The 13990-nt window shown below is 40.6% G+C and overlaps 1 protein-coding gene across 1 annotated transcript; it reads left to right on the forward strand.

The window, feature by feature from the left end:
* The first annotated feature begins 3457 nt into the window (after nucleotides 1-3457).
* anapc5 (anaphase promoting complex subunit 5) lies at nucleotides 3458-12867 on the forward strand. Its single transcript, XM_088434438.1, has 17 exons — nucleotides 3458-3920; nucleotides 4000-4079; nucleotides 5241-5350; nucleotides 5437-5680; nucleotides 5758-5824; nucleotides 5906-6007; nucleotides 6081-6271; nucleotides 6345-6426; nucleotides 6524-6616; nucleotides 8545-8726; nucleotides 9052-9187; nucleotides 9308-9382; nucleotides 9461-9582; nucleotides 9655-9762; nucleotides 9912-10059; nucleotides 10136-10298; nucleotides 11011-12867. The coding sequence occupies exons 1-17, from the start codon at nucleotides 3723-3725 to the stop codon at nucleotides 11229-11231; spliced, it is 2322 nt and encodes a 773-aa protein (XP_088290564.1). The 5' UTR covers nucleotides 3458-3722; the 3' UTR covers nucleotides 11232-12867.
* Nucleotides 12868-13990: the final 1123 nt, after the last annotated feature.

Genomic DNA, 13990 nt, shown 5'->3' on the forward strand with positions numbered 1-13990 from the left:
AGAGAAAATGAACTTTTAACACATTCTATGTTTTTGTTTTTCTAAATATATATGTTATGAGCCACACATAAATAGGAATGTTTGACACTTACATTGAAACCACTCAATGCTAATTACCACATCGTCCATTTGTTTTTCTATGTTTGTTTATTCTTTTCAGTATATGTTTTCTGTCATAATGGTATAAAAACACCCACTTCTCATCGTTCGAGGAACGCACACAAACACATAGGAACAAATAAAGTGATTGGACAGACAAAACACTTCCGAGAAGAGAAAATCTGCAAAATAAGAAAACAACTGACATATTTTTTGTCAGCCTTGTCTAGCCTTAAGTGATTTCAAGGAAGAAAACAAAAAGCACTGAACATAAACCTTGTGAAAGAGGTGATTGGAATGAAGGTCAATTCAAAGAGATCAAGATCTTTGCTCAAGTGACATTCTAAAACATGGACAGACCATGGCATGTCACTCAACCGCATCCTCGCGTTACATTAAAAAGCTTGTTGTACTTTGTCTGTCTGTCCTCAAACCCATTAAATCCTCTCGACTAGATTCACCGGTGTTTGTTTTTCATTCTGCTTTATCAGCCCTTTCTGTGTGTGGGGTGGGGGGCAGGTATACCATAGACAACAATGGAAACCCGCCAAGACATTAAACTGGGCATTTTAATTGGCCTACCTCCCATCTGCTATGAATTGACATTATAAAACATAATCTTCACATCGGAGTCCATTGAATCTATTTTTACTCATGTGCACCTTACGGAATCAACGAGGGCATGACCATGTCCTCGATGAGAAAATGGAGAAAGAAAGATGCAATAAAAGCAAAGTAAATCCCTTTGAAACCGCTTGGCAGACGGTAGCTTGATACACCTCAGGCTGGATATTAAAAAATCTCAGATGGGCTGTCCAACTGACAACTTAATCCATTTAGAGTCTGAGAGTAAGCAGCAGGAAGCTGAGTCAGGGTCAGCGTACACAGAGGTCTGTCATTTCTCACACGAGGCACAATAAGTTTACAGTATCTCTGCTAATCTATAAAACACACTTGAGACACAAACAGCCGAGCGGCAGCAGGAGGAGAATCCAATCATCCCGTTGATATCATGATGATTAAAAGGTGCCTCGACACGCAAACCTTCACAGATGGAGGTCAGACAACAAGTGCTTGGAAAGAATGGTGAATGCTCTGCCTGTTTGCACACAGCAGGAGTGATGGACCATGCAGAAACAGTACGCGCATATTATATTATTATGCAAAATGCTTCAAGTGGGTAAGGTAGGTAAGATGACCTTTCAAAAAAAAAAAAAAAAGCGCGGTTCAATGTGTTAATTAAAAAGGCCAAGTTCCGACCAGGCAAAAATTTCAGCGCGGGGCACAGTGGTCCTTCTGACTTTCTTATTACCATTGCAGGTTGAATAGAATAGGTGACATTTGCAATACATTTCACAATCAAGTTCTGGTGTGCCTGTGACATGAGAGAAGAACATTTGTGCCGGGTAACGAGAAAAAAAGCAATGTGACTTCTAAACAATGACTCAACTGCTGAGTGGGACGCCAGACATTAGAAAAGCACTTGAATCTCTTCAATCTGTTAAGTGAATGCATGCTATTAGATATTACTTATATTGACAGTAATGTCAGCAAAATTGTGTTTGGCTGAACTGCTTGATCTTAAGCAATAACAAAAGCATCATTTATTTAGGATACTAGATTTTGCTTATGTGATGTCACCAAAGCTGAGCAGGACTTCCTAATTCTGAGTAAGAATGTTCATTTATCATTGAGTGTCCAAATGCACTAAAACCAGAATTCAACAGAAAAATGTCTCAAGCTATTGTATCAGAAATTCCAGTAGTAGGTGATTGACCATTTAAATTCCAGAATTATTGCATTAAACTGTGATCTTTATATTTTGAAATCATGTGTCGAGTTTTCAAGTGTAAATTGTTGTAAATTTCGTAGAGTTTGGAAAGAGAATACACTGACTGTTTTTTGGACAATTTAGGAAAATCTTTAATATATCCAACCCAAGCAACTGCAGCTGGTACTGTTAGCTCACTGTGACTCATATATTGACAGAAGCATTTACAGACAGTTTAGGCTTTGCAAAGAATGTCAACGCTGACAGGTGTCAGCCTAGTCAACTGTGTGCGCTACTTTCACAGTGAAATTGAAGGATAAATGCCTGCGCCGTGAGCACGCGCGCGCGTGTGCGTGTATGTATGTACGTGCGTGCGAGCGCTTGTGTGCGCAAAAGCTCATTAAAGTGGATTAAATTCCTGACAGTGAGTTGACAGTACCATAGTGCCATCTCCTGGATTTTTACCGTCCTGTCAGGACGCCAAACCTGTAGAATTTACACAGCCAATATTACCCATCCATCCATTTCCCAGAGCCGCTTATCCCCACAGGGGTCGCAGGCTTGCTGGCGCCTATCTCAGCTGGCTTCGGGCAGTATGCAGGGGACACCCTGAACTGGTTGCCAGCCAATCGCAGGGCACACAGAGACCAACAACCATTCAAGCACCTAATCACACCTAAGGACAATTTACTATGTCCAACAGCCAATATTAGGAGGTTATTGTTTTGTAAAACTATTGCTGTACATAGCTGATTGGGAACTGATTACTTTTGATTATTTCAAAGCGAGTAAAATGTATGATGACTTAAAGATATTCTGTGGTTGAAATAATTTGTGGTAGGTGGACTGTTTTGGACAAGTCAGAAATTGAGTAACGATTAGGTGATTCCAGGTAGGTTTTTGAACGTGGCACGCCTTTTTTTTTTTTAGATATAAGTCTTGATTATATATATATATATATATATATATATATATATATATATATATATATATATATATATATATATATATATATATATATATATATATATATATATATATATATATATATATATATATATATATATATATATATATATATTCTTTTTTTTTTTTTTAAGAGTTTCACCATTCGTATATTTTACGTATTCTTTTCCTACATCTGAATCGAAGACAAGGTTACGATGCACAGTGGTGTACCCTAAAAGATCATTTAAAGACCACTCCATTTACCTTTATCATTAGAGTCCCAGAGGACTCATCCCATTTCACTTAAATATGCACCAGCAAGCCTGCGACCCTTGTTAGGATAAGTGGCTCTAGAAAATGGATAACATTTTTTTGACAACTTGCACTTATTACAAGTTACTCTACAATTAATCAACAAAATACTGATCGCATCTAACCGGAGTTCTTAAGCATTAATTCAATAGAACATACAGTGATGATGAAGTATGATAAAATGTATTCAACATGAGATATGCCACGAAATAAACTTCATTGGTACATTATCGCGTGTAAGTGGACGATTGTTGCCCAAAATAAAGTTATGAGGGAGGAGAAAACACGAATGCGTCACGGTGACGTAATTTTCAGTCGACTGGAGGAGGGTTGTTTGAAAGCGAATAACTCTTGTCGCGCTGTTTTAATATCCTAAAATACATGCATTAAATGGCGAAATAGAAGTGAATTATTCTGTTCGATATTTTAAAGCTAGCGATCTTCTGTAAAAAGTGTAATGACTTACACACGAGCTAACGTTGAGAAGCAGTCGCTTTGGTAGCTTGCTAGCAAGCTAAATATTATTATCTGCTCAAAGACTCGTCTGTGCTTGTTTATCTTCACAAAGAGACCGCAGCAAACATTTGGAAGGATGGCGAGTGTACATGAAAGTTTGTATTTTAATCCGATGATGACCAACGGTGTGGTCCATGCTAATGTTTTCGGAATTAAAGACTGGGTGACTCCGTATAAAATTTCCGTGTTGGCGTTACTGTACGAGATGACATCGTCCAAGACCACTTTGCCGGAAAGAAGACGCCTAAACAAGCTCATCTTACCTTTACAGCAGGTAGTCTTAAAATACATAGACACATTGCAATGTGCAAAACTGGGAGTGACTGAGGGTGCATGTTTCCATTCTGTTGCAGAGCTCGGATCTGTCTCTTGACCAGTTCCTCAAGACAGTGGGAGAGTGTTGTCCTGAGACTGCATATTCCGTCAAAATGAGGTTTATTCGAATCACACCAAAAAAGCTGTCCATATGCCTATACAAACTTTAATACACTTCCTGAAATAGTTACTGTATTGCGTTTGCATGTTCTTCCCATGCATGTCTGGGTTTTCACCAGGTACTCGGGTTTCATCCCACATTCCCTCTAAAAAAGCATGCATGGAAACTTAATTGAAGATTCTAAATTGTAGATGTGAATGTTTGTTTGCCTCTCTGTGCCCTTCAATTGGCAAGCAGTTCAATTTGAAACCCACATCTTGCCCAAAGGCTGATGGGAGGGACTCCAGGACACCCACGACCCTAGTGAGATGTGATACAGCGAATAGATGGATGGGTATTATTGATATAGTAGTACTACTAGGACGGCATTGTGACCGAGTGGTTAGCACAATTCCGAGGTCCCGGCTTTGATCCTGGCTCCGACCTTCCTGTGTGGAGTTTGCATCTTCTCCCTCATGGGTTTCCTCCCACATTCCAAAATCATGCATGGTAGGTGTATTGGACACTCCAAATTGTGAATGGTTGTTCGTCGCCTGGCAACCAGTTGAGGGCCTTCCCTGCCTACTGACTGGAGACAGCTGAGCTAGGCTCCAGCAGGCCCGCAACCCTAGCCATGATAAACGGTCACAAGTATGCGGTCACTGGGATAAAAATAGCTTATCCATTGGTTAGCAACAATGAGCCCACATTATCGCTCATTGTACAGCTCAATTTTCATGATGGCCATTACACAACGTTTGCATCCGGCATTGAGATTTAGTTTTTATCTACACATACAAGTTCAGCACATCGTATACACACATTTGACTTTTATCGATATTGAAGCAAAGCAATTTACTTCAAAATCAATTTCAGAATCCATCGCTGGTCTCCTCAACAAACATTTGCTGGTTACAGATAAGCAACCGTTTAAAAGTTCATTTAGTGATGGACAGTTTTATAGTCTAACTGTGGGGGAAAAAACACACAAAGCGCGGGCAAAACCTGCAAAATAGACACAGGCGAGTCTGAGATTTAAACCCGGGATCTGATAACGGTGAGGCAGACGTTAACCACTTGGCCTTGGAAATTGTATCCGAAAATCACAGTTATCTTTTGACCGTATTTGTCAAAAGATTTGTCTCTTCATAAATCTGCTGCATTGTTTTATTTTCAAAGGCTTCATGAAATGGTCGATGGAGAACTGAAAGACATGGAACATTTCTTTTCTACCCTGCTCACTCCGTTCACGGCTTTTGATTCGGAGGCGTATAAAACCAGTGTTGTGGGTGGGTAGCAAAGCGATGCAAAAGACAAAAAAAGGGTGTCAATGGAACTGATCAAGCATTTGTTTTCGGCTTCTCCTGTGTTTTAGGTCTTTTCATGAGGCACATGCTCCTGGCCTATAACAAGCTTTCCTTCAGTCAGGTATACAAGTTGTACAAGTCCCTGCAGCACTACTACCACAGTAACTACTCCAAGCCCACTGAGGACCAAGTGGGTTTGATGGAGACGGCTGTGGACAACTCTGATATGGATCTCACCAGCACTGAGGATACAGTTGGGGACCGACTAGACACAGAGGAGGGGGAAAACTCTCTCAACGAGTCAGAAATTCGGTACATCTTATCTATTCGTATCGCTTCTGTTTTGATGGGACTGAGTGCTCACTTGTATAGCTGTGATGTTATTTTAGGCCTGAAAACACTCCGAGTCGAGGCCCCCTGTCACAAAAACAAGCCGAGTACTTTCTTGCGAGACAGGTGAGTTTCTGACTTCAGCGATTTGTTTCATCCAAACTTGCATTCGTGTCATGCGTATTTGCCGTGTGCGCGCGTCCTCAGGCGTACCTTCTGAAGAACGACGAGAACAAAGCCCTGAAGCCTGCGTTGCTGCAGGAGGAGCTCAACAACATGCTCAAGTTTAACCCAGATTTTGCTGAGGCGGTGAGACTCATAATCTTCGACCTTACAGCGTCGAGCCCTGGATCAGTTCATAAATATGTTTCTCTCTCCTCAGCACTATTTGAACTATCTGAACAGCATCAGAGTACAGGACATCTTCCTCTCTGCTCACAGTCTTTTACATTATTTCGACCGCCTCATCTTGTCCGGTAATGAGGGTAAAAGCAATGGGGAAGAAGGCTACGGCAGAAATCTTCGCTATGCCACTCTGAACTTGGCCAGCCTTCACTGTCGCTTTGGGCACTAGTGCGTACAAGAGCAATTGAACTCAGTGGACACGTCTTTAGACGACCTGAATGTTTCCTTTTCTGTCCCCTAGCCAGCAAGCTGGTCTGGTTCTGCAGGAGGCCATCCGCATCGCCCAAGAGTCCAATGATCATGTCTGCTTACAACACTGTTTGGTAAAGCCAACTTGTAGATTTCCCACAAATGTGTCCTTGTACAATTATTAATTATGAACGTCATCGACTTTCCTTTTTCTCCTATACCTTACGTCAGAGTTGGCTTTATACACTGGAGCAGATGAAAGGCTGTGACAGCACAGTTCTAACCGAGGATTCTGTTAAAATGGCAGTACATTTCTGCCTGCCGGTGAGTACGTTATGACCTGAAACAAGACTGCTACATGCCTTATCTTAATGTCGCATTTTGATTCAATGGAACAAATTTTGATGTGGTCAGCTCAATATTTAGTGACGCACCAACGACTAAAATAAGTTAAGACGCTGTTTTGCCTTGCTGAAAAAATAATGTGAACTTTTTTTTTTTTTTCCAATTACTGACCAAGTCAAAAAATAATATTTGAGTCTGCCTGAAGAAGGCTGGGATTGGGCACCATTAGGCCAGTGTTTATAAGTAAAGATAAGCGGCTAGAGAGAATGGATGGATGTATTTGTTTAACCTTAATGCATCAGGTAAGGCAATTGAGAGCAGATTCTTATTTGCGATGCTGACCTGGCAATAACAATAAAAATACATTGTACATGGGAATACAGGTTCCTCCTCAGGAAACATTAAAAGTGTTTATCTATGACGCTTCTTAAAGCTGCCACAATGTACATTACGTGCCTTAATATCCTCACATATGCTGAATTTGATGGATGGGACCACACTGGAAAATTACGGAAAGCAGTAATTACGAGGCAAATGAATTTGTGGGTGCTTTTTTTTTTCTTTTCTATGTGTCTCCAGTAATCAGGGTACTCTATTTGTAGGACAATTTTCACCTAATCGGATGTATAGTCAATTCTGGTGTGCACTGAAAAATACTTCCTTTTTCTTACTCTTTGCAGCATGTCTTGGTCAGTATTTCCAGGGATTATTGTACATGTAAATAGCACAATTTAGCACAGCCCTATGTAAATAAAATACTTTCAGTTTAAAATCTCTAAAGTTAACAAAGATGGATGACAAAACCCCACTTCCAAGTGTTATGGCAACAACAAACGGGCATCATGGGAATTCTTTTATTTGTCAGCCAAATACCATAAAAGCTAGTTTATTGAGCTCACTGGCCTATAAGCTGTGAGGAGGAGCAGTGGAGGGAGGAGACAAGAAGCTCCAAGGCTACCTACCGTATGAAGCGACAGTGAGTTTGGACAAGATGCGAAAATGCTGTTGAGAAGAAAGTGACCTGGGCACAGCTTGGGCTTCAACTCGTCAAATTCCTCATCCAGGGAGTTTATGATGTTTTCCCAAGCCAGTCAAATTTGTACACATCAGGCAGAGCAGACACCAGCATGCCCTTTATGCTCCCTGCGACCTTCCATCGTGCCCGTGTCTTGTCCGATAAACAAGCAGTGCTACTGGCGTATGATAGTTAAATGATCCAAAACTTCCAGTGAATCCGGGAACATAACACATGATGCGTCCAGACTAGGCATCAGTAGATGTAGGTGTACACCAACAGGCACTTTTAAGACTATTAATTATTGTGATCCGGTGTTTTTTTACATTAATGCAGTGCTTTTCAATTATTTTTCGCAAAGCCCCCACAGGAGAGAGAAATTATGCACGCCCCCCTCGTGTTGCAGTGACTACAAATGAGATTATTACCTTTGAAAATTGTGTAGGTATATCTAAAAGTGTATCCCTTTTAACATTAACAAGTCTAAAACTGAAATAAGAAATGCATCAAATTGACTGAAATACAAAAATATGTCAATCTTTTTTTTTTTTTTTTAAACTAGAAAGATTTTTGACCAACGTAACCGTATGGTGCTGGAAAAAATAAATCAATAAATAATAAATGTAAATCGGTCTGGAACATTAAAACAGGAGCACCAATATCTTAAACATTTTAACGTAAGAAAAAAGATATAAAACATTGTGCTCATTTCTATTTTATCATTAAATGTGATTTGGGGGGAAAAATGGACTTTGACACAGAGAGCGTCAGTCGTCCCCTTGGTGGCGTACAATTGCACTTCACCCCACGAAAGCAAAACCCTTGTACCCCTTTTGTAAATGCTATGAGGATTGCGTGAGGAAGTAAGCATGCGTTCCTCTCCTTGCTACAGTACCTGGCATCGCTCGGCATCCAGTCTTTGGTCCAGCAGGGGACAACACAGGGTAAAATGGCGCACAAGTTGATGGATGTGCTTAAGGACATAGACATCCTGCACTGGAAGCACAGCCTATCGGAGATGATCGAGATAAGTTTGGCTCAGACTACATCCATATGGAGGATGTACGGCAAAAGGTCAGATTTGTTTACCTTCTGAAATGCCGCGTGATTTACGGCGATCTTCGCGGTATAGGGGCTGAACAAAAAAGTCACATTACATTTGACTTTTTGTCAAACAAGGATGACTCAAATGTGCTGTTTCAGCCAGTTACATCGTTACAGTTGTTCTGACATTTCAAAATCGTTCACATCTTCCTGGCCTGCACATGCAATGACGGACGCTTTTAAGCGTACGCATATGAAACGTTACAAACGTCCAATTTGTGTAACGATGATTACACAATTGCGTTTTAATCCATGAAGATGAATCGTTTTGTTGATATTGTGTTTGCGTGTGCAGCACCATGGCACTGCAGCAGGCCCAACTGCTTCTCCACATGAGCAGCTTGGAACCGGTCAATTATGGGGTCCAGCAGAACAACACCGAGGCCTTCGCCGTGGCTCTCTGCCATCTGGCTGAGTTGCACGCTCGGCAGGTAGCACTTTGGACTTGTATGCTGTACATGCGATGTATGCCCTGCTGTTGCGTTGCTCATGTGCACAAAGAGAAACAAACAGACACAGCTGTTGGGTTACCACGTTTGCTTTTGTTCCAGGGTCTCTATGGTGCAGTTTCAGACATCCTCCAGCATCTGAAAGATCAGTTTCCTGCTCACACACAGCACGCCAAGGTGTGACCTCTCACTCGCGAATCATCCATCCAAAAATCATGTCCTGCATTCAGCTTGTCTTATTTTTTTCCTTTGCAGCTCTGGATGCTGTGTGATCTAAAAATCCAGTTTGAGAGGCACATGATTGAGGGAAAATACAATTTAGCGGATCAGCTAGTCACTTCTATTTCTGCTTTAAATAAAACAGAGGGTCTCTACAGGTAAAATCTGAAAGCGCGCGTGAGCTTATGTCTCTCAAATGGAAATCAAATTCTCTTATTTGTCGTTGCCAGGAAAGTCCAAGTTTTAAAGGTTCTCAATCGAACCACCCAGGCTTACAGCATCTTGCAGAGGCTGCAGGTCCACTGTGAGAAGAACAAATGCACTGAGATAGGCATCAGGTAGATAGACAGACACTGCGGTATCGCAAACCATATCCCAGTGCAAACCTCAAAACCGAATGGGTGGCTTTAACGTTTCGTATCGTTAGAAATGGTGTGATACTTTTAGTTTAGTCCTATGACAAAAGTCTCACTTCCGTTTCCTGCAGAGTCATGCTTTCTACGGCTGAGCTGCACTGGGAGTCCTCTGGCTTCTCCACGGCCCTTCCTATCCTCTTCCAAGCTTTGGCTCTGGCCCGACAGCACCACCTACAGTCGCTGGCATCAGAGACCCTCCTTCACCTGACTTTTACACAGGTCATTCCAAGCCCTTTTGCTAAATGTTGGACACGTTGCAGTGTGTGACACCACTTTTTTGCCCCCCCCCCCCCAGTTGATGTTGGGCGTGCCTGAGCAGGCTCTTCTTGTCTTGCATGAAGCCATTGAGTCTGTTCTGGCCCATGGGGCGCTGGTGGACAAAGGGCGCGCCCTGCTGCTGGCAGCTCGCTGTCACATGGCTGTTGCTGGATTTTGGCCGAATAGACAAGGGCAAGCAGGTAATACTATATGCCTCATAACAATTCCTATGAGAGAGTAGCTCTTAAAATAATTAGATGGCAAGCGCTGTGTGTTTATTGTTTGTGTGTTTTGCTGTTTTTTCAACCCTCGGCATGCATGGATACGGAGGAAGTCTTTGTCTTAAAATTAGTTTAGCGATGATTGGGCACCGTGACAGTAAAAACAAAATACACAAGAAGATTGTTAATGTATTTATATATTTGTACTAAGCATGGTAAATATTTCTTAATGTACCATATGTTCAATAAGTTGTTTATAAATAAAATAGTTTGAGTTTACTTTTAATACCGTGACATTGTAATATTCTTGCTCAAGGTTATCATACTGTCAATCTGATATTAGCTCAAGCGTAGTCATAAGTAATGTTTTGTTTTGTGTTTTTTACCAAAATTGTCCTATTAAGAAGAAAAGAACGTACAAGTACACAACGCCATACGCACGGTGACAAGACAGCTACTGGTGTGTTAAACATCGCTTTGAGTTGTGCCTTGTATTAGTCCAGCACGAACCTTAAATACAATGATTAATTGCAGTATAGTAGTAGCACAAGTAGTGAGAAGTTCTACTTGGTGCGCCAAATTGTCTCACTACTGAAGACAAAGAGCATAAAAGTACATGGGCTACAAAAATCAGGCATATGGAATAGATGCTCAAGCAGCTTTCCATAATGTGCTGCCTTTCTCCCTGCAGATCTGCAGGTTGCGGTTTCTTCGGTGGACATGTTGAATGAAGCGGCAATTTATTTCTCCAAGCTGAACTGCAAGGAGCACCTGCGAGAGGTTCACTACCTGCAGGCTCAGCTCTTCAATTGTCTGGGACAAACATCACGACGCAACAAAAGTGCCATGCTCTTTCGCCTCTTGGACCAGGAACTGCAATCGCCGGCCCTGCCGCTCTCTATGCGCCTCTAACTGTCTTTGAGCAAAGAAGACATTTTGACTCTTGAAAGGAAGCCCGAACCAGTCGCTAGATGGCAGTAAGGTGCTGTCCTGCTCCCAGCCCCTTCATTTTGGCCATTCATTTATATCAACGAGAGGAGAACGGGAATCATCTTGTGTTGTGTTTCTGCATACACCAAATGCACTGAGTTTTGTGTAGAACCAAGCCTTCCTCTGCATACCTTCTAAAACCACAATTTCTTTCTGTAAAATGATAGCGACTTGCCAGACAATGTGGTTTTCCTATCTTATGCCACAACAGTAACCCAGGTCTGTCTGACTCTGCTAGATATGGCAAAAGTTTATAATCAGCTGTCATCCTGTTGTGGTTTCAGCTGCGCTGCTTTGATGAATGGAAGTAATCTTACAGTTTCACTGGCCTGGATTATTCACGGTCCGCCAGGAGAATACTGATGATGAATCCACAGGAGGAAAATGTGATTCCATTTATAATGTAGAAGGCCTGCCATGACATAACGAGACACTGTCTGGATTCCACTTAGCTTTGACACCCTGTGTGAGGACTGATGACATCTGTTTCTCAGGCAGACCCCCCCCCACACACACACACAAATATAAATAATAGTTTTGTCAAAAGTTGAGGATGATTCAGTTATTCGTCTAAGATGTACGAATTGGGAAACACCATAAGCTCTTTAAGCACACTATATGAATACAAATATTAAGACAATTATTCAGATTGGGCTACGCCCTTGAAGGACCTGTAAAGGGCTGGGAAATAAATTGCATGAATTCAATTAATTCATCATTCTTAACAAATTGAAGACTTGAAAATTAGCTAAATTGCCATTTTGCAAAAAATGGCAGAATATAATATGGATGAGAAGGCATGTTTACAATACGGACCAATTCGTTGTGGTGTTTAATGGGATAGTCTACTATTTAGCTATTTTTGGCAGTGAAAAGTTGATGTTTTGTCTATAATTAGCTCTTTTAGTACCAGCCTTTTAGACACTCCTTTAGCCTAACACTTGAACATATATAAATCTATACCAGGAGTTGAATGTCTGGGCTCTTCAAAACTTAAAAATGGGTTGTTTTTATGTACAATTAATGCTTTTAATAACGCTTTTTTTTTCATTATTCTTTTGCAGTTGGCTGAAAGTGACATTGCATGTGCTGAAGGCTCAAGCAATGACCAATCACAGTTCAGCTCATGAATGTCACTTGGCCACAGGTGAGTCATGATTGGTCTTTAACCTGAGCACAGGCGATGTCAGTTTCAGTCAACAAATGTTTTTAAAAGTTTTAATTGTACATGAAAATGTATTGAATGATCAAATTAATCAGAGACAAAAGTATTCAAGTTTTACTGCTAAAATGGACTGTGACTTTAAGCAAGTTATGGACAAGCTAGGCATGTTAAGTTTACGTTTAAACTGATTAAATCAGTATCCATTATTTTTGTCTGAATATTTTCTACAGGATTTTTTTAAATTAAATAAACCTTTAAATAAATGTTTGGTGGCTTCATTGCGTCCATTAAAATCACAGTGGTCCAGAATGATTGAAGATAACTTAGATTTTTTTTTTTGCCCTCTATCATGCAAATTCAACACTGGAGATTTTAACCATGTGAGAATGCAAATTTTTCAATAAAAGCAACCCCTAAATTATTTTCCCCTCCTACTCATTGCTGCTTTCATATTTGCATACTTGTTCAACAACGTTGACATCAGCAATAGCCCCCACCCACACAACGCCACACGCTGTCTGCCATCTGTCTTGTACAGTAAAATCCAGAATTGAAGCGGACAGATGCCAGCGTTCTCCCCAGTCACCTCAACGATGACAACAAACTGCAGTCCGGCCGTAAGTAACCACCAACGAAGTTGACAAACATGCAAATGAGGCGGTTTCTGATTCTTTGGTTATGGCGGGCATAGTGAGGGTGTTACTAGCCGGGCTTTATCATCACCCAATTTGGGCTGACTTTGAAAGGGTCACAACATCATCAAATATAAATGTATATTCATTCCTATCCATAAATATATGTATGTGTGTATGTATGTATGTATGTATATATATTTTTTTTCTTTTCTTTTTGGGGGGGCGCTGTTTATGTACAAAAATCCTAAAAATGCGATAATAGCAAAAGCGACTATGCTGTATATTTAATATATATACACCATTTCAATTTCAGAAATATATAAATATTATGTATTCATGATTAACTTCATATATTAAGTCATAATAAGGGTATTCTGACTTTTGAAGGTTTTTGCATTATTGGAGTCCAGGCTAAGATGATCATCGAAATCATTGAAAGGTTTGCAAATGTCTGTAAGCATTTAGAAGGGACGGCAACGTGTCATATTGATAGTCGGCATGTTTTGATAATCCATGCAATACTTTAGCCTCCTAGTGTTTTTGTTTTTTTTTGTATGCATTTCTTTTGATTTGACTCTTCAAAACCATGAAAAAAGACCAAATTGTGTCAAAATTCCCCCCGGAATAGGATTAAGGTAGTGTATTTGGCTCAAGTCCTGCCTTCTTGTGAATTTACTCGTTTCTCCGGTCAGTTGCTGACATGAGAACACAACGATGCACGACTTTTGGGAAATTAACAGTTGCTCAGAGTTTCAACGAAGATACTGTGCAAAAGCAAGCCAGGAGATCAATAAGTACTCATCCAGAAAGGCCACTTTTCCAATATTTTTACTACTTTATTTATATTTGCTACATTAAACTTTAATGACAAACCCGGTCAC

Source organism: Hippichthys cyanospilos, chromosome 1 (assembly GCF_059441005.1).
Source record: "Hippichthys cyanospilos isolate Australia breed blue-spotted pipefish chromosome 1, RoL_Hcya_1.0, whole genome shotgun sequence".
Classification (NCBI taxonomy): domain Eukaryota; kingdom Metazoa; phylum Chordata; class Actinopteri; order Syngnathiformes; family Syngnathidae; genus Hippichthys; species Hippichthys cyanospilos.

What these genes read in the sequence shown, in the direction of transcription:
- anapc5 (XM_088434438.1), top strand. Translation starts at nt 3,723, where the DNA reads ATGGCGAGTGTACATGAAAGTTTGTATTTTAATCCGATGATGACCAAC. An exon ending in GCATATTCCGTCAAAATGAG is followed by an intron (nt 4,080 to 5,240) that starts GTTTATTCGAAT and finishes TTATTTTCAAAG; the next exon opens with GCTTCATGAAATGGTCGATG. An exon ending in GAATAGACAAGGGCAAGCAG is followed by an intron (nt 10,299 to 11,010) that starts GTAATACTATAT and finishes TTCTCCCTGCAG; the next exon opens with ATCTGCAGGTTGCGGTTTCT.